The sequence below is a fragment of the Meleagris gallopavo genome, chromosome 22 (genome assembly GCF_905368555.1).
Source record: "Meleagris gallopavo chromosome 22, MGAL_WU_HG_1.1, whole genome shotgun sequence".
Lineage (NCBI taxonomy): Eukaryota > Metazoa > Chordata > Aves > Galliformes > Phasianidae > Meleagris > Meleagris gallopavo.
The window spans coordinates 5632211-5651676 of record NC_139425.1 but is presented as its reverse complement, the minus strand read 5'-3'; the positions used below and the strand labels follow the sequence as shown (position 1 = coordinate 5651676).

The following is a 19466-nucleotide window of genomic DNA, read 5'->3' as shown; positions in this document are numbered from 1 at the left end:
CCACGGGGCCGCTCTCAAGCCGTTCCCCGCCCAACCCGTATCCGTGCTCGAGATTGCCCCGACCCAAATGCAGGAACTTGCTCGCCTCCTCGGTGAACTTCCCGAGGACGCCATGGGCCCACCTCTAAGCGTGTCCAGGTCCCTCTGGATAGCGCCCCTTCCCTCTAACGTGTCACCTGCACCACTCAGCTTGGTATCGCCTGCAAACTTGATGAGGGTGCACCCGATCCCACTGTCCACGCCGCCCATAGAGACGTTCAATGGCACCGGTCCCATCACCAGTCCCAGCACCCATCCCTGAGGCCTCCCACAGCCGTGATCCAGGCTGACGAGCCATTCACCCCCGCATCCCGCCCCCCTCCACTCTCACCCCAACCCGCCCACAGCCGCCACCCGCCCCGGACTTTCCACCGCCCTCCTTGCCTTAAACACCGGCTCCTTCTGCCGCGGTTTCGCGCGGAAGCTCCCTCGAGTCCCAGCCGCCGCCTCCCCCCCGCCCGCCACCCGGACGGCCCGGAGAGCCCCCGGCGCGCCCCAGGCTGCCGGGCGACCCGCTCCAGTGGCGCAGCTGCGCCTTCGGCCTCCTCCGCTCGCCCTCCGCCCGTGCGGGCCCAGCCAACCCCCGGAAGAGCGCTCTCCCGGCGCCGCCCCCGGGCAGCCCTCGGCCTCCCCGGCCCGGCGGGGCCGGGGCCGCTCCCGGGCCGGCCTGCGGCGAAAGCCCGGCCCGCCCGCCGCGCACGCGCTACGCCCCGCGCCTCGCAGCGGCGCCCCGCGGCCCGACAACGACGGCACGAAGGACTCCCTCAAGCTCCACGGGTTCGCGGCCGCGTCGTCCGCGCCGCCCTTCAGCCCCGCGAACCGCGCGCGCCTCCTGAGCGGCGCCCGAACGCCCCGGCGCCCCACGCCCGCGCCCCGCAGCACCCATCCCCAGCGTTCCTGTCCCAGCGCAGCGCTTCCGCCCGAAAGGATAAGCACGCCGGGCCGCAGGAGCGCCGCACCCGGCGGCGTCGGGCCGCGGGACCGCCCCCCGAACCCCACCCCCCCCACGCGCCCACGCTGCCGCCCCGCTTCCGCGCAGCGCCGCCTCCCCTCCGCTAAAGTCTCGTCCCCACGGCCTGGAAGCGGCGGGACCGGCCGCGCCGCGCGCGGCGCGCGCGGGGGAGCGGGCGGCCCCCGGCCGGGGCCGGCGGGCGGGGTCGGCCGTCGGCCGGCGGAGCGGCCGCAGCCGGCAGTCCCGTTCCGCCGCCGGCCGCACCGGCGCGAGCGGCCCAACGGGGACGGGACGGACACGCGGCGGCACCGCGACGCCTTCACGCGGGACGCGGCCGTGGGCGCGGGCGTCCGGGCGGGCGCGGCCCCGCCGCCGCCGCGGGAGTTACCCGAGCCCCAGGTTCGCTTCGTCCTAACTGCTGTGCAGAATCTCGCAGTTGCTTCCGCACCCCGCCTTCCTACCAACGTGCCCACTTGGGGCCGATCGTATCGGCCGGCTTTGTCGTGTGGCTGAGGAAAGTAATCTGCCCAAAACACCAAGTCTTTACACGCGGGAGTCCTTCACGTTTCACACCCGGGAGACCGTTCAACTCACACTCCTGACAGTCTAACAGCCTCCGTTCTTGCAAAGGAACAAACCAACCGCAGCAAGGCGACGGGCAAGGAAGCCTTCCGCCCCAGAGGGTGGGGGCCGGGGTGGCGGCCACGGGGCGTCCGTCCGCCCCAACTTACATCGCCAACCCCACCGCACGCAAGACCAGCCCGGGTTTCGCACCGGCACGGAAGCCCATGAGCCACCATGCGAAGGCACGCGGACTCTCGTTCAGCGAGGCGGGCACGGCACGCGGTCTCCTCCAAAACTCAAAGCCAAACCGTTCTCCTCTGCACGATGTAAACAGCCTCCCCCCCTGCTTTCTTGGCACAAATGCGCTCATTGAGGCTCACGATCTCAATATTTTTCCGCTCCACGAAAATTTCCTAACTAACCTGATCCTCATGGTTAAGTTGTATTAGCCTCATAGTTATAATCACGTGTGTGCGTGAAGGATAACCCAACCCTCGAGACAATCCCCAACGGGGTCACACAGTTTGCCTAGCCTCCCGGGGCGTTCTCAGACCTTCCCGTCTCACAGCTACAGAGGATTTCTCAAAGCAACCAAACCTCTTAGCCATTCCTGCCGCACATTAAAATTCCCCTTCCTGTAACCCTCAGTGGTGGATCCAGAGGCCTCTCTCCCAGAGACGTCTCTCCCTGTCTCCAGTTCCCCCACACACCTGCCCAAGCTCCTCCTCCGTGTTGGGTCACAACACGCAGGCCAGAAGAACCATCGCTCGCCTGCGCAGCCGGAACCCAGGCCGGTGGGCCTTGGGGAGCAGGAACGCCCTCGCTCTCCCTCAGCCCAAACTTCCACGCCGCCAACCTTCCGCCCCTATCCTGCCAACCGACCTGAGGACTCTCTCGCCGGATTCATGGCCCACTCGCGTCAAGTCCTCGATACCCCTTTATTCAGAATGTTATGCTGAAATGATGACAAGAACCTGCACGCCATAGAGTTTTAACTCATACATCACACATTGGGTGCTTGGTCCTGACATTCACCCTGCGGCCGACACTCACAGCATCCCATCCAGCCTGCCCATCTCCCCTGCTCAACAACCGCCATGCCACTCAGACCTATGAATTCCTCCAGCTTCACCTTCGTTAAACCTCCTCCTTGAACCACCTTTCAAGCTCCCTCCCCTCTGGAATCGTACTAAGTCTTTTCCTCTCCTCCCAGAAGACCCAAGCTTCATGTTTAGGGGTGCTCCCCCCTCGCCCCGAGGCTGCTCCAAACACCCCTGCTGTGTGAGGAACCAGAGGCTCGTGGCTCGAGCAGCCAACCCGCTGCCTGTTCTTGATCCAATCCGGGACGGGAGATCCCCGCCCCAAGAACCCCATCAGCTACCCCAGCCTCTAAAGTCCCGGCCCATCCTCTTCCCCGAACCCAATGCGGACTCTGCCCTGGAACCTCACAAGCGCCACCAGTGCAGTCCGGAAGCCCTTCTCTAACGTCCCCCCGCTGACCACTGCAACGGCGAAGGACCTTCCCTCCCAGCCCCCAAGAGCTCAGGCCGTCCAACCAGCCACACCCCAAAGCCCCCCCCTGGTCCGCGACCTCTGCCGGCTTGGGGCCCCCCCCGCATCCTCCCACCCCTCCCCCCCCCAGACCTTTGCCTCCACCGCCTCTCTCATACGCGCAGCCTTCGGTTCGCCGCTTGCCCCCGCAGGGCCTCAACCTCCTCCCACTGGACTGCGCCGCGAACGGCCCCGCGGGAAACCAGAGCTCAGTCTGCTTCCGCCCCGCGGACGCTCGTGTGTCGCCTTCCGCTCGACGCCGCGGGCCCTCCGGACCACGGAGGTCCCGCCGCGCTGTCGGGGGCCGCGCTTCCTCGAGCCCCATATCCCTCGCCCCCTGCCCTCGCTGCGGCCCCGCAAACCCGGTTGCGGGGCTCGTCCGAGCCCCGCACGGAGGCCCCCACCGCTCAGGCCGGCCCCTGCCTGGGGTCGGGGGCCAGCCCTCCGAAGGCAACCGCTCAGACACCGGGCGCCTCGGACCATCAGAAGCTGCGTACGCGGCGCTAGAGGGCGCTGCCAGCGGTGCGTCCTGGCCCCGTTGGAACCTTCCAGAAACGCGGCGGGAAAGGCGCCTTCCTCTCCGTCCCCAACGCCCACGAAGCTTCACTCAGGCCTATATCCTGACGACACAAATTCGACCCGCAGCTTCCTGTCCCGCCTGCCTGCCCGCTCCGCACGCAGGCGGAACACCGCTGCGGGAGCCGAGCCCCCGTCGGCAGCCTTGCAGCAGGCCTTCATCGTGGAAACAACGGGCACAGCCTTCTCGGCCGCGAGATCCCCCCACAGCCTCCCTACGCGGCGCCCCAGCTCCCCCGCGCTCACAGGCGCCCCCCCCCTTCCCATCGCGGCCTCCAGAACGAGTCCGCGATCCCGGCGACGGAATCGCAGTCTGCCCCAAGCCGCCCGAGGAGTCGCACTCGCCGGCAGCCCGCCACCGTCCGCCTCAGCGCGGGGGGCCCTAGCGGACGCGGCCGGCGGCCGGCGTCGTCCCGCGGCGCACGCCTCCAGTCCTGGCCGGCCGGCTCGAGATCGGCCGCCCCACGGGCCGTCGGCGCCGGCCCGGGCCGGGGCCGTCGGTGCCGAACCCGGCCCGGCCCCCGAGCGGGCCCTCGCCACGGGGCTCCGCTCGCCGCTCGGGCGGCGGCGCCCGGCGCCGAGGAGGCTCGAGCCGCGCACGCGGCGCCTGCGGACCGAAGGTGGACGCGCGCGGCTGCCCCGGTGGCGCTTGGTCCTTCGCCGCTCTTGCCAGTGGGTCCACGCGGGCCGGAAGCGCCTCGCCTCCGACCGCTCCGGCCTCACCTGGCCCTCACCCCCCCTCGGGGCAGGCCGGGTTCTTCCGTGCGCCATCGCTTGCCCGCTCGCGCTGCAGGCAGTAGGATGAGGGGCCAAGCAAGAACCGTGGTCATTAATGCAAAGGTTGGGGGTGTTAAACAGAGGTGCGCGTATTCTCCGTGGACCTCGCAGCCTCTCACTGTTCTTCAAGCTGCCAGCACGTTCGTTTCTTAGCAAACCCAGGAGCCTGCTCATTACTGCCTAAGAGCAGGGAACATGGCACAGTTCCCTATTCCTTGTTCATAGGGCCGAGGGCAGGCTCGGAGCAGGGCCAGGACTACGGGGACGGCGGTTCCCTAACTCGGTGAAACCGCGGGAGCCAGAACCCCGGCCACCCCCACGTCCAGTTTTTACAGAGCAGGCCAGCCGAGATGCCTTAGGCCGCCACAGAGTCCACGAACCTGCAGGCCCGCTGGGCCGTTGGAAAGTCACGGGCCATGCGCCCGCTGAACCGACACTCTACTCAGCAGCGATCCGGTCCTTGGCAGGCTACGGCCGGGGAAGCCTTGGAGCCCGCTGCTCTTTGGAGGAGCCAGCAATTGGAATACAAGTTGCATCAACCTCGCTTTTTGTTCAAGGAAAACGTCTCCTTGCAGAGTTCCAGAAGCTGGACGTATCTATTTTTTTACAAACGCTTCTCTTCAGTCCAGAGTTTGGTCTCTGGAGGCTCTGCAAAGTCCTACCCAGGCCGAGTGCTCCCCCTCGATACCAGCGCTGCCAGCAAGGCCTGCGGCCCCAAGGCTCATAAAGACTTGAACCTGTCCAGGTCGCCTCAAAGGAGTTCTTCAAGCCCGTCTAGCACCCCTTTCCTTAAAGCTTTCCCCTGCCCGTACCACCCTACAGTCTCTCCCAGCTCCTAACCCCTTCAGTGAGTCTGCTATAGGCCTACAGCCCCCTTCCGAATAAGCCCCTTTTCACCCTTCCCTAGGGGTGAGCCTCCGGACAGCTCTACGCCCAACTTCCACGTTCCTGCCTGTCTCCAGCTACACTGACCTAACAAAACCACAAAAAAGGCTCCCCCCCTGTTTGGCACCCACGACAACCACGGGTTTTCCTTCTGGGCACAGCACACCGCACCTCGCGTTCCCGCCTGAGCCGTGAATCGCCTGCCCCGCCCTTATATCACCAACCCACACAACCTACCTCCTCGAGATTCCTCCATGCAACAGTCCGGTGAAACCCCGACCCGGCTTCTCTCTGAGGTCCACGGCCTCGGACGCAACCTCAACATCCTCCAATCTTGTATCCTGCAAATGTCATGCCTCATCTATCCTACAAGCCTAGAGCCGTAATCATGTTCAGTACATCAGAACCCTCTGAGAAGTTCTCACCCGTGGGCTCCCTGTTGGAGACTCTGAGCCACATCTTCCACCCCCTTGCTCCAATCACTTCCTCCACATGCTCTCACACCGCCTGCACTCGTATCTGGTTGCGTTCAAGGCCTTCATCGTTAAACCTCCAGTTCCTTCTAAGTTAGGCATTTCAACCCGTTAAGGCCACTCTTGATCAGCCTTACCCTCGCCTGCCTACCCCCAAAGTTCACAGCTTCCTGTGCCGTAGAGTGGTCCTCTAGGCCCACAGGCATTTTTCCTCCTGGACCCAGCTCACTCACCCTGTTGAAGGGTGGCTGCCGCCCTCCACCTCCACCGCTCAGCCCGCTCAGTACTCCTTGTCTGGCCAACCACAGCACTATCCATAGAGCGGGCTCATCCCTCGCCGCGCCCCCAGGAGGCAACCCAGTTTCCTCGGCGGGCACCCTGCCACCTGAATCTCCTGGGTCCCAATCCCTCCTTCTCCACGGGCCCCCCCGTCCCCGCCAGCTCTCGGACGGAACCCCATCCGCCTGCCGTTCCGCCGCAAACCTCGCCAGGGCCCCCCCTCCGGGCTCCGACCCTGAACCCCCTCCCATAGGACCGTCTCCCTCAGCTACGCTTCCCAACGATGGTCACACAAGCCCATCAGTCCGCCCATAGACCAACCCATCCCCCCATGAGACCCACCGACCCCACTCTCCACCCGCTCGAGCCCAAAGCCCGCAGCCGCCCCCGCCCCCACCAGGCCCTTCCCCCCCGGACCTCCCTTCCTCTAGACAACCGCATGAGCCTTCTCCCCCAGACCTTCCCAGCCAGCTCCATCACAAGCGCCCCCAGCACTGGCGCCCACCCCGCTCTTCTCCGGGCCCTCGGCCTCCGGCCGCCACGCATGAAGAACCCTGTCGCCGACTCGGCGAGCCTAACGGGCCCGGGAAGCTCTGGTTCCCATCTCCCGTCCCCAGCCGTTTCCCCCTTGCTGCCCGTCCCCCCCGCCGCTTTGGGGAGGGCCCTCAGCGGAAGCGGCCCCGCCCCCATCGGCAAGGCCCCCGGCGGGCCTCGCCCTTGCCGCCGGCCGGGAGCAGGCTCTGGTTCGGGCCCCCTCGCCCACCGCGGAGGAGGGGGGCCGTGGGACGGCCCGGCTGGGGCCGGAAAGCTCCGGGCCCCGCCCCCTGCGCGGGCCCCGCGAAACCGCCCCCCCCCGCCCCCTCCGGCTCGACCCTCCCTCCCCGACCGGCCGCCGGGGCCCGGAGACCGCGGCCACGGGGGCCGAGCACGGCAGTGGCCCGGCGAGCCGCGACGCCTTTCAAGACCCTCGCGTGACGCGCCCTTCCCCGGCCCCTACGGTCCTCGCGCGTCCCCTTCCACCACCGGCCAAACGGCGCCCCGAGAAGCCTTCCCTCGCTGCCCCAAGCGCCCGCCCGCCTGCTCCGTGCCCGCCCGCCGGCACAGCCCAAACGGGCCCCCGCAGTCCTTCCCCCCAGCGCTCGCGGCCTTCCGACCGCAGGCTCGAGCACGCGCAGGGGGCACAAAGGCCGGGGCGCCCCCCGGGCGCGGGCCCGGCCCCTCGCGACCTGGGGCCCCGCACCAACCCCGCGCCCGCGAACCCCCCCGACCCACGATCGCAGCCTCGCTCCTGCTACCCCTCCCAGCTCCCCCCGCGCTAGCCGCCCCCCTCCCCTCCGCCGCGAGCGGGCCCAGTCACCAGGGCCCCCCGGCGCACGCGCGCCTCCGCGCGGCGCCCCGCTTCCCGCCGGCGGGGCCTTGGCCGGGGGCCCCCGCGAGGCGGCGCGGCGGCCGGGGAGCGGCTGGGGCCGGCGTGCGGGCCGGGGCGGGCCGGAGCCCGGCCGCGCCTGCGGACCGCGGCGATCGCCGCACGGGCCCGCCTGCCGTCGCGCGGGCGGCGGGCGCGGAGACTGGCAGGAGCGAGGAGACGGAGCGGCGGCCGCGACGAGCCGAAGCCGCGGGGCCGTCGGAGCGGGGGCGGGCGGCTGCGCAGTGGCCGCGGCGGCCTCTCTTCGCGTCGTCCGCGGTCGCGGGGGCGGAAGGGTTCCGAGGCCGGGAGAAAGCGCGCTCCTCAGACGTCCGCTATGCCGGGCCTCGGGTAAAACACCCGCAGCGAAAATACGTCGCTTGCGTTCGTTCCACGCCTTGCCTTCCCCTGGAGCCGGCAAGGTTCAGTCGTTTGGGGGCCACACAAAAGCTTTCGTTTAGTCAACTTTTGCACTTGGAAACTAGGGGGTCCAATACCTCGTTCGTCCCTTCTCCACTGAGCTCTCAGTTCCCTTTTGGGTTTTCCATGCGTTGGAGCGGGCCAACCCAACACCTTCAGAAAGCAAAGAATTCAAATTGGGTGTTCCTTTCAAAAGGGCGAGAGCACCCGGGAGAGCCGGAGCGACGCAAACGGCCGTGAACCGTAACCGAGCCGTGCGGTTCTTGCGGAGGGCCGGTGCGCGGCTGTTCAGTTAGCGGGCGCAGAGAGCCGTAGCCTGTCAGGTTCCGTTTTCCACCTGTCAACTTAGCCGCCGCGGGGAGAGGCCCGGACCGGGGCCGCCCGGCGAAGGCCTGACCTCCTCGGCACCTCTTCCAGCTTTCCTTCAGCACAAGACGCCACTGAGGCACGGGATTCCCGGCGCCCCAGTAGAATGCAGTGAGCAGAACCGTCCGCGATGCCAGGAATACCCTTGAGGCCACCATACAGGGCCCCGGTACCTCTGCGCTTCCAGCAGCTTTGGGGACGGGAGAAGCTCGCCCTCCCTAAAACTTCTCCTCCCCCACCACAACCTCCCATTCCCTTTCCCTCCTGCCAACTTCTGGGTTGAAGTACCGGCTCTCAGTCGCCCCTTGCTCTGTGCGGAGGCCACTTCGCAACACAAGCAATCAGTGAGACAAAGATACCAAACTTTTAATTTTTCCAAAGATTTGTCGTCCTCTGGCAAAGGTTTCCTACTTACCCTAAGTCCGTATCATAGCTTACGTTTTTTAAAAAGAACACACCAGCACCATACAGATGCTGGCTATGATTTTAGCAATGGACCCTTACATATTTTCCCCTTCCCTCGAAGGCCCAGGTCGAGACCCCGGTTCCCGCCCTCCGGCTGAGAGGCCCCCGTCCGTACGTCAAGCTTCAGGGCAAAAACCCACTCCTCAGCAACATCACAAAGGGGTTTTCCTCCAGCCCCAAGACCCCCCTTTCCCGTTAAGCTTCCTCTGCCGCCGACAAGCCTTATAAACTCCGCCAGCCTTAGGACCCCTTCATAACGCTCAAGGCCTCCGAGCCTTCTTCCCCAACTAAAGCCGCCCGCCTCCTACACCCTGTTCCTGGGGGGCCCCAGCCTCCGATCATCTGGGACCTGCCAACAGCTCCCGACCTCTTTTGAGGGCCACACCCGACGTGAAAAGGTGCCTAAGAACATGGCCGATTTATTCTCCAAGCTTTTAGCAACCTTATTAGGGGTTTTTGGGCCAAGAAGTTTGCCTAGGCCTCTTCTCTTCAAACCGCAAAAAACCTCTCCCCGTTCAAGCGTCCCCCCCCCATCCCCCCGTGCCCCCCCACCCAAAGGCACCCTTGCCCCAGCCCCATGGGTTCCAACGCCATGGCCCACCTCAAGCTTTCGCCCTCTTAGCACCCTTCCTTTAAACCTCCCCCCACCTTGTACCGCCTAAACTTTAGGTTCCCCGGCCCCCGTTCAGCCCCCTAGATGAGTTCAGGCCCTCACCTCCTATACAAGCAAAGCCCCTCCCTGAGGACCCCTCCCACCCCCTCCGCTGGGCCCCTCCACGCCTGCCTCTGAGGCCCACAGCCACTCCTTAGCCTCTGTCCCACCTGCAGTGGGCTCCACACTCACTTGCCTCCACCCCCACTTTCCGTTTCCTCTTGCCATCAGCCCTTCGCCCCCACCACCTCAGGCCTTTAACACTTCCGGCCCTTCCTTCCTCGGACTCCGCTTTCAAAGCCCCCCCAACGTGTCCCTGCCTAAAACTTGCACTGACCTCGCTCTCCCTGCCAAGTCGAGGGAAAAGGCTCCCAGTGTTTAGACGGAAGTCTTTCTCCAGCCCCCCTGGCTCTGCCTCCGGGGAACATCCCCGCTCCAGAGCAAAGGGCCGTGGGGCCCGGCGCCCTTCGAGCCCTCCCGCCAAAGACCCGCTCTGACCACATCGTTGTTTTAGGCATCCCCGTCATACTCCAATCTTGGGGCCTTCCCATCCTCCAAAGGGCCCCAACCCATCCTTCAAGTCCCCAGCTCGCACCTGGCCTTGAGTTTCCGGCTCATCCTGCTTTCCTAACCCCCACCTTGTCGGAAGCTCGGTTTGCAGGATTCTCCAACCCCCACACTGCCTATCCGCGCCAAAGGGCCCTTTCCTGCCTCAGGCAGACCAGGCGGCGTTGCGAGCTTCCCCGCGCCTCGCCCTTGTACCTTCCTCTTCCGTCCCCCGCTCCCAAGTAGGCGGCCTAAGACCAGGCGCCGACTCAGGCCTCACACTAACAGCCCCTTAAACCCCCTCTGAACTCCCACTCCCTTTCGGACCTCCGCCCCCCGCACCGGCCCCCCCCTCCATCGCCCCGCCCGCCCCCCGGAAGAAGCCCTGCCGATCCCCCATCCCCCTCCTTCCCCAAACACCGCGCAGGAGCCTCTGCCCCCCCAACGTCCAAAAAAGCGCCCAAGCTCAGCCACCCGGCCCCAGCACCGCGCCCTCAGCCCGCCCGTCCCCGCCCCTCCGCCCCTCCCGCCCACCCACCCGCCCCGCCCCCCGGCCGCCGCCCCCACCCCGCCCTCCTCCCCGCCCTCCCTCCCTCCCGCCAACCTCTCCCCCGCTCTCCGACCCACCGCCCCCGCCCCCGGACGGCCCCTCGCAGGCCCGGCCGCCCCGCCTCCCTGCCCCCCGCCGGACCTCGCCCCCCCCACCCGCGCGCGGCCTTCGTCTCGGGCCCCTCCCCCGCCCCCGGCCGCCGCGGCACCGGCTCGCCCCGCCCCGGCGGGCCCGACCCGGGGGCCCGCGCCGCCCCCTGCGGCCGCCCGCCCGCCCGCCCCGCCGCCGCTCCGGCGGGGCCGGGGGCGCGAGGCGCGGCCCCGCAGGCGGGCGATCCACGCGGCCCCCGGGGCCGCCGCGGCGCCGCAGGTGCGGGGCCGCGGGCGGAGCGCGGGGCCCGGGCCGCCCCGCCGCGCGGCGTCCCGGCTCGCCCCGCGGGCGGCGGCGGGCGGGGGCGCCTCCGGGCCGGGGCCGTAAGGCCGGCGGCGCTCGGCCCGTCGGCGGTGCGGCCGAGGCGGGCAACGGGCGCGTGCCGGTCCGGCCTGCGCTGCTAGCCCCGGGACCGACGGCTGGGGCGCGATGGGGCGGCACAGAAGCGGAGGTCGTCGCACCCCGGGGCAGAAGGGCTGGTCAAGGCGGGGAAAGGACGGGAAAAGCAGAACCCCGGGCCGCGCTCCCCCCCCCTTCCCCAAAGTCATCGCCCCGTGGTCGATTCCTCACGCTTCTTCCCGGCGGCAGACCCGCCCACCAACGGCGACAACAAGAGGAATCTCAGTGTCCTTCCCCCTTTGTGCAGGCGCCGGAAACCGGCAGCAACGCCGCAGGAGGCGGGACCGGCCGCGGCAGCGAGCCTTGGGGCTTCGAAGTGGTGTGAACGGGCGGAGGGCTTCCTCGCGCTGCCGTACCGCGTCGCAAAACGCTCTACATCCTTCAGTCCCCTTTCCACCTGACGGAGGGCGGGCCCACACGACGGCGCAGCGGGCAGGAAGCTGTGGAGCCAGAGGCCTGTGCAGGCGCGGGAGCGACCGTCTCTTCAGCGGAGGAGCGGCAGCTTGCGCGGACGGTTCCGGCGCCGAGGGAGGCGCAGTGGGCCGCCCGAGCGCGGCCGGCCCGGGAAGCACGGTGGTTGACACGCCAGACGCAACCGTTGTCTCTTCGGTACTAAACTCTCGCCTGGCCAGAGAGTTCTGCCGAGGGCTTCAAGCGCCTGCCCGACCCACCTTCCAGTCTGACACCTTTGACCCCCTGCCCCTTTGGGCTGGGTACCTGGATTCAGGCGTCTGCCAACGATTCCACGAGGCTCAGAGTCTGATCGGGCCAACACGCACCTTCAGTAAAGTACAATTAACCACCTTTTTTGGGGTCCTTAAACTGGTAGTGTTTCAGTAGTTCCTCCTGGAAGCCTTTTTCCCCTCCACTGCAAACCCTTTCCTGTCAGCCCACACCACACCCCCCTTTTTCACTTATAAAAACAAACAAACCAAATCTTTGCTGGCAAACTCTGACAGGGCCAGTCGTGGATCCCCTACCCTTCCAATTTAACACCCGAGATCGGGGACCGTTCAAAGGGGTTTCCGGTCTCCTTGGAAACCCAACTTATCATGCAGCACAAACCCCAACGTACCCAGCACCCTGCTTCCTTTTTGGGACACAAACCCAAGCCGTGAGATTCTGCCTTTAGGCCATGAAAAAGGAGGTCCTTTAACCTCTTCCTCCAGCTGATGGTGTGAGGAAGCAGGCACTGCTGGGCCCCCCTCAGCCTTCCATTATCCACACAGCCAAACGCACGACACAAATCCTTCTCCAGCTAAGATCCCTGCAGCTATTGTGTACGCAACTCGCAAGAGCCCCAAATTCCTGGGGACAAAGAAAAAACTTGGATTTCCCAGGTTACCTGAACATTTAATCCGGAAATGTCCTTTGCCTGACATGTATCAACTGAAACAAGCCAGTTCATTATTTTTTTCAAAATCCGCTGAAAGTTCTAACTACTCCTCGATTTGTTTGCTTTTTGGGAAGACTCTAGGCCATAGTTCAACCTTGGAGAAAGAACATTCTTAGGATGTAAGCCCTAAACAGGCCCGAACCCCAAGGGGATTTAAATCATTGAACCTGTACAGTGCTCACCACCTCCAGAGGGATTCTTCCAATGGGGTGGTCTAAGACCTCCCGTTCAAAGCCCCCCTGTCCGGGGCCCACCCTTTAACCAGGTTCCACCAGCTCCCCAGCAGCCCCTCGTATGGTCTCCAATGGCCGTTCAAGCCCTTTTCCCGCAAGAGCCCACCTCTCCAACCAATTTCTCCATGCTGGTCTAGCCCCCTTTCTAGCCCGTCAACAGCCCACTCCTCCGTCAGAGCTCCAAAATCCACCCTTTCTCCTGGGCCCCCTCGACAGGGGCGCTAGGCCCACCGAGCCCACGCTTCCTTGAGCAAGCCCAGCCTCCCGGCCTCTGGGAGGCCCCCTCCGACCCGCGATCCTCCTCAGCTCCACCTCTCTTCTCACGGGCCCGCTCTCAGCGCCCCCCAACCCGATGGCCGCTCTTGCCTCGCCCAACAGCCTTGCCCGGCCTGTGGATTCCCGGGAACGCCATGCCCACCTCTAGGGCGCCCTCATAGCGCCCCTTCCCTCAACGTGTCACCTCATAGCGGCAGGGCCCAAACTTGGTGATGGTGCCCCCCAGTCACCTGCCCACCCCGGTACCCGGGGCGCCCCCCTTCAGGTGCCACTTCCCCCTTCGCCCCCAAACCTTTTGGCCACCCCCACCATCCGCACCATGGGACCACCCCACGCTCCCCCCCCACAGCCTAAGCACCGCTCCACCGCAGCCCCTTTCCGCGATGCCCCCCCCTTCCCTCTTGCCACTAAACCCCGCTCCTCAATTCCCCTTTCCCTTAAACCGCCTGCCCTCCTGTTTGGACTTTCTTCCTCCAGCTCGCTTCCAATTCCCTTTTCCACCCGGCTCCCCTTTTGGAACGCTTTTTCCAACCTTCCTTTGCCCGGAAAAACCTTCCGTGTTAAGGAAGTGCTCTCCTCACCGCTTCACGCCCGGAAAGGGGGGTTTAAGGAAGGGGCCTCCTTTGGCGGCCCTCGAAGGCCCCAGGAGCCCGTCAAAGCGGGGGGGACGGGGGGTTTCCGGCCTCCCCCTACCCCCTTTAAGGCATCCTTCGGGGCCCGGGCCACGGTTAATCGGGCCAGCTCTCCAAAAACCCGGCAAAATCCGCTCCCGGGCCCCGGGCCCGCCACTTCGCGGCCCCCCTTCCCCCCCAACTCCGCTCCGGCCGCCCCGGCCTCCAACCACCCACATCGCCCCCGCCCCAAAGAACCCCCCAGCCCCCCTCCATCCCCCCCCCCTTCCGCACCCTCGCCCCGGGCCCCCAACCCCCTCCCCCGCCCCCCACCGAGCCTTCCCCCAAAACCGGCCTCCGCCAAGCCCAAGCCCCGGGGTCCCCCACGCCCCACCCCCAAGGGGCCCTTCCGCCCGGCGCCCCCGCCCGGCCGGCCCGACCCGCCTCCCGCCCGGACCCCTCAGCGGCCCGCCCGGCGCCCCAGCCCGGGGACGTCCCGCGCCGCGCTCGGCGCCGGCGCCCCCGCGCCGCCGTCCCGCCCGCCCCCGCCCCGGGCCGGCCCGCCCGGCCCCCCCGGCGCCGGCCGCCCCCGCCCCTCCCGCGCGCGCCCCCCACCCGCCTCGCCCCCCCGGCGGGGGCGGGCCCCCCCCGCCGCGCCCCCCCCCGCGGCCCGGCCCGCGGCCCGGGGCCCCCGCCCGCCCGCGGCGCTCCGGGCCGCCCCCCCGCTCCCCGGCGCGGCCCCGCGGCCGCCCCCGGCCGGGGCGGCGGCGGCGCGGGGCCGGGCCGGGCGGGGGGGCCGGCGGGGCCGCCCCCCCGCCGGGCCCGCGGGGGCCGTCCGCCGGGCCGGGGGGGGGGCGGGGCGGGGGGGCGGGGGGGGCGCGGGGCCGCGCGCTGCGCCCCGCAGCCGGGCGGAGGGCCCGGGCGGGGGGGGCTTTTTGCGGCGGGGCCGCGGGGGCCCCCCGGGCCCCGCGCGGAACGCGCGGCGGCGAACGCGGGGGGAAGGGTGGGTGCCGGCGTTCCCCTGCGCCTTCCGCCCTCGGGCGAAACGCGTAAAAGGGGGAAAAAGGTCGCGTTGCCGGCCCGGGGTTGGCTTGTTGGGGAGAAAGCCAAAGGGTTTGTGGTCCCCGCTAAGACCCCACCCACCCCCCCCTAGGGGTGGTGCTCCAGCCCTCCGATCTCTGCGGGGACCTGCTCCAACAGCTCCACGTCCTCCTTGTGTGGGGCTCCACAACCAGACGTCTCTAGTGGGCTCTCACAGAGCAGAGGGCCGCAATCCCCTCGACCTGCGGCCACGCTTCTCTTGATGCAACCCACCTGGGGGGGCCTTCTGGGCAGCAAAAACCCCTTCCCACCTCACGCTGAATCTCCCCTTTTTCCGCTAAAAAATCCTTCCCCACGGGCCCTCTCAAGCCGTTCCCCCCCCAAACCCCGTACCCGTCCAAATTCCCCCGCCCCAAATGCAGGCCCTTTGCCTCGGCCTGGGGAAATTTCCGGGACGCCATTCCTAACTGAAAGCCATAGAGAGTCACGTAATCATAGAGTTTAGTTTTGTATTAAAAAGAACCGCTGTACATAGTTTCATACAATCACAGAATGGTTTGGTTTGCTTTGTTTTGGAAGGGACCTCTAAGACCATCTCGTTCCAACCCCCTGCTGCCGGAAGGGACACCTCCCTCTAGACCAGGCTGCTCACAGCCCCATCCAGCCTGGCCTCGAAGGCCTCCAAGGTGGGGACGTTCACAGCCTCACTGGGCAACCTGTCCCAGTGCCTCAGCAGCCTCACAGTAGGGAATTTCTTCCAAATGCCCGGTCTAAGCCTACACTCTTCCCGTTCAAAGCCATTTCCCCTCGTCCTGCCGCTACCCACCCTTATAACAAGTTCCCCCCCAGCTTTCCTGTAGACCCCCTTCAGTACTGGAGTGCTGCTATAAGGCCTCATCAGAGCCTTCTCTTCCCCAAGCTGAAGAGCCCCAGCTCTCTCACCCTGTCCTCCTAGGGGTGGTGCTCCAGCCCTCCGATCATCTGCGAGGACCTGCTCCAACAGCTCCACGTCCTCCTTGTGCTGAGGGCTCCACAACCAGACAGTGCTCTACGTGGGCTCTCACGAGAGCAGAGGGCCGCAATCGCCTCGACCTGCTGGCCACGCTTCTCTTGATGCAACCCAGGCCTGGGTGGGCCTTCTGGGCAGCAAGCACACCTTGCCACCTCACGCTGAATCTCTCCTCAGTTCACGCTAACAAATCCTTCTCCACGGGGCCGCTCTCAAGCCGTTCCCCGCCCAACCCGTATCCGTGCTCGAGATTGCCCCGACCCAAATGCAGGACCTTGCTCTCGGCCTCGGTGAACTTCCCGAGGACGCCATGGGCCCACCTCTAAGCGTGTCCAGGTCCCTCTGGATAGCGCCCCTTCCCTCTAACGTGTCACCTGCACCACTCAGCTTGGTATCGCCTGCAAACTTGATGAGGGTGCACACGATCCCACTGTCCACGCCGCCCATAGAGACGTTCAATGGCACCGGTCCCATCACCAGTCCCAGCACCCATCCCTGAGGAAGCCACTCCTCACCGCGCTCCGCTTGGACACTCAGCCGCTGACTGCAGCTCTGAGTGCCACCATCATCCAGCCACTTCCTCATCCAGCCCGTGCTCCATCCATCACTTGCTCTCCCCACACTCACTTGCTCTCAAACAACCGCCATGCCATCTTTCAGTATCTCCTGTTGCCATTCAGTTCCTCCATGCCGCTTTCACTGCGATTTGGCGCTTTTAAACACCTTCCAGGCTTCCTTCTGAAGTCTGGCAGCGTTTGCAAAGCTCGCTGTTAACGTGTCCCACTGCTCTGAGAAATCTTCCTAGCTCAAGCTCAAGCTCTGTCTTCCTCATCCTGCCCCAGGCAGAAGAACGAGAAGGCGTTCAGTGTTTAGGATAGGAGGTGCGTCTCCTTCCCTCGAGCGCCGCCTGCCTCATTTGTGGCTGGCTCCATGGGGAACGATTCCCCTGCTCAGATGTGAGGGAAGGGCCAGAGAGCGTGGCTGTGCGCTTCGAGCCTCTCATCGCCTAACGAGCCCGCTCTGAAGCACTTCTGTTCTTCTGCAGGGCATCACACGTCATAACATCCCGAGATGTTAGAGCGGGAGCTCATCTCGTCCAGCCGCCCCGCAAGGAAGAGGGACACCACAGCTCCATCAAGTCGCCCAGGGCCCGGGCCAGCCTGGCCTGGAAAGTCTCCGGGTGCTCCAATGCCTCCTTCTCCCCGTAACTCCGGCCAACTCCTGCTGTCAGGAGCTCCTGGCGCCTACGGAACACTCTCACAATCGCGCCCACAGCTGCACGTATCCCGCCGGCCAAGAGCACTCTCTGCTCTAGCAGTGCGATCCCTCCCCACGTCCGGCTGCCGAACCACTTCAGCACCGCGCTCTGCACTGAAAGGAACCCTCCTCCTTCCCCGCTCCCCCACGCTTCCCCATAACGAAGGTCCTTCCACACAAGGACCATCGAGTCCGACTCCAGGCTGCACACAGAACGCCCCAATTCAGACCCCCCGTCTGAGATCCTCGTCCCGACGCCTCTCCGACTCCGGCAGCTCAGCGCCGCGACCGCCGCCCCGGGCAGTCCGTCCCACGCCCGCCGCCCCGCAGCGAAGAGCCCTTTGCCGATCCCCAGCCGGACCTCTCCTTCGCTCCAGTAAGACAACGGCGGCAGGAGCGCTTCTCGGCCCGCAGGACGTTTATCAAAGCGCGCCGCAAGGCTCGCCTCACGGAGCGGCGCCCCCAGCACCGGGCCGCGCCTCGAGCCACGGCGCCGTCCCGCCCGACCCCTCGCGGACCTCCGCGCGCCCCGCACCGAACCCGCAGCGCCCGGCGACGCCGACGCGGACGGAGCCCAACGGACGCTCGCAGCTCTGCGCCTCTCCAGCTCTCCGCGCTCGCCAGCTCGCCAGCTCTCCGCGCTCTCCGCTCACCGCTCTCCGCCTCTCCGCCGCCCGGATGCGGGCCCTCAGCCGGAAGCGGCCCCGGCCCGGCCCCGCGCACGCGCGCTCCTCCGGCGCGGCGCTCGCCCCGCTTCCCGCCGTGCGCGGCGGCCATTGGCTGCGGGCGGCTCCTCCCCGCGCCTCGGGCGGCGCGGCCGGCGGGGCGACGCGGGGCTCGGGGCCGTGCGGGGCCGGCCGTGCGGGGCCGGAAAGCCCCGGGCCCCGCGCCGCCCGCCTGCGGGCCGCGCGATCGCCGCTAACGGCCGGCCCCGCTCGCCGCGTCGCGGAGCCGGCGGCGGCGGAGGAGCGGCGGCACGACGAGGAGGAGCGGGACGAGGACGACGACGAGGCCGAGGCGAGCCTGCGGACGGCCTTCAAGAAGCTGCGGGTGGACGCGGCGCGGTGAGTGGCGCGGAGCGGTGCGCGGCTGTCGGTACCGCGGTCAGCAGAGACAGAGCGCTCTGACAGATCTCTGTCAGGTCCCGTTTCTCACCGCTGACTGCAGAGGAGCTCAGGGCCGCACACGGAGTCGTCGCAGCCCGGCACCGGAAGCCGCGGGGCCGAATCGGGATGCTGACACCGTGCGCTGCGGCACCGCTGTAATGCGGCACTCTCTCTTTCAGCAGATGGATCGCGGCTCAGCCTGTGGGCGACGGGACGGTTCTCACGGCGCCGAGGAGAAGAGCTGCAGATGGAGCCCAGCAACCGTCCGTCTGCTGCCAGGAAGCACGGAATGGGTAAAACACACCGTCAGCTGCACCCCACGTTTGTTCTGCTTTCGGTCACTTAAAACTTGCTCGCTGTTGCCAGTGAGAGTTCTCACGCAAGTGCTTCAGAGTACGTTTTCCTCGCCCCTCCACCGCAAACCTTCTCCCTTTCAGTCTCACACCTTTGCACCCTCCCCTGCCCACCTTCTGGGGTGCTGCGAAGTACCTGGATATTCAGTGCCGTGCTGCCACTAGCTCTGATATCCACGCTGTGCGCTGCAGTGCAGTATGGAATGACGGTGGCCAACACAAAGCACCTTCAGTAAAGTACAATTTATTAATCACCAAAGATCTAGGGGAAGTACCTTTCAAACAGGAGTGTTTGCACGTAGCTCTCCTCTGGGAGAAGCCCGTTTTCTGCAGACTCTTACACCGTTCCTGTCACAGTCTGTACACCAGCAGCCGTCTCGCTTCTCTAAGCAAAGAAAAACAAACCAAAAACCACATGACATGTCATTAGCTGCGCTATAGAGCTCTGTGAGCAATGGCACAGGTTCCGTATTTACCTACCTGTTCACCTCTTACGACCCTGCAGGTGTGAGAGGACCTCCGGAGGATCGGCCGGTCTCTCACGGCAGAGACGTTCCAGGTCTCCTGTCCTGTATCCTCCCAAGCTTATACACTGCAGCACAAAACACAAAACCCACTCAGACACAGCAAAGACTCCCATCGCTTCCAGTGTTTGTGCTACAGCAGAACACGGCACAGAGCACAGATAGAATTCTCACTTTGAGGCCAGCCATGACAGAAGAGCCACAGCTGAACCTCTGCAGGCTTCCAGCGCTGAAGGGCCGTTGGGGAAGTCACGGGACAACTGCCTCGCTCTGCCCTCAGCACTTCACTCTAACTCACACACCAGCCAAACCTCCTCGGATTTCCTTTCCTTATCCATGCCTAACAGATCCTCGTGTGGAACAGCCTCCTCGAGTCCGCCTGCATTCTACTCTGAGGAGGCCCACACTTCCGCGGACGATACAAACGTTGAGGACATAACAGGATACCTCGAACATTATTTATTTATTCCAAAGAAAATGTCTCCTATGGCTGAAATGATGTATTCCTAACTGAAAGCCATAGAGAGTCACGTAATCATAGAGTTTAGTTTTGTATTAAAAAGAACCGCTGTACATAGTTTCATACAATCACAGAATGGTTTGGTTTGCTT

The 19466-nt window shown here is 66.0% G+C and overlaps 1 protein-coding gene across 3 annotated transcripts; it reads left to right on the top strand.

Annotated features, from left to right (window-relative positions):
* Nucleotides 1–15075: 15075 nt before the first annotated feature.
* LOC104914014 (uncharacterized) lies at nucleotides 15076–19451 on the top strand. Of its 3 annotated transcripts, XM_085241628.1 has the most exons (4): nucleotides 17536–17936; nucleotides 18158–18271; nucleotides 18837–18902; nucleotides 19203–19451. In XM_085241628.1, the coding sequence occupies exons 1-4, from the start codon at nucleotides 17551–17553 to the stop codon at nucleotides 19363–19365; spliced, it is 729 nt and encodes a 242-aa protein (XP_085097754.1). In that variant the 5' UTR covers nucleotides 17536–17550; the 3' UTR covers nucleotides 19366–19451. The 3 variants fall into 3 exon arrangements, with proteins under 3 accessions (XP_085097753.1, XP_085097752.1, XP_085097754.1); XM_085241627.1 differs by lacking the exons at nucleotides 18837–18902; nucleotides 19203–19451 and adding an exon at nucleotides 18416–18830 and having other exon boundaries at nucleotides 15076–17936; nucleotides 18161–18271; XM_085241626.1 differs by lacking the exons at nucleotides 18837–18902; nucleotides 19203–19451 and adding an exon at nucleotides 18416–18830 and having other exon boundaries at nucleotides 15076–17936.
* The last annotated feature ends 15 nt before the right edge of the window (nucleotides 19452–19466 follow it).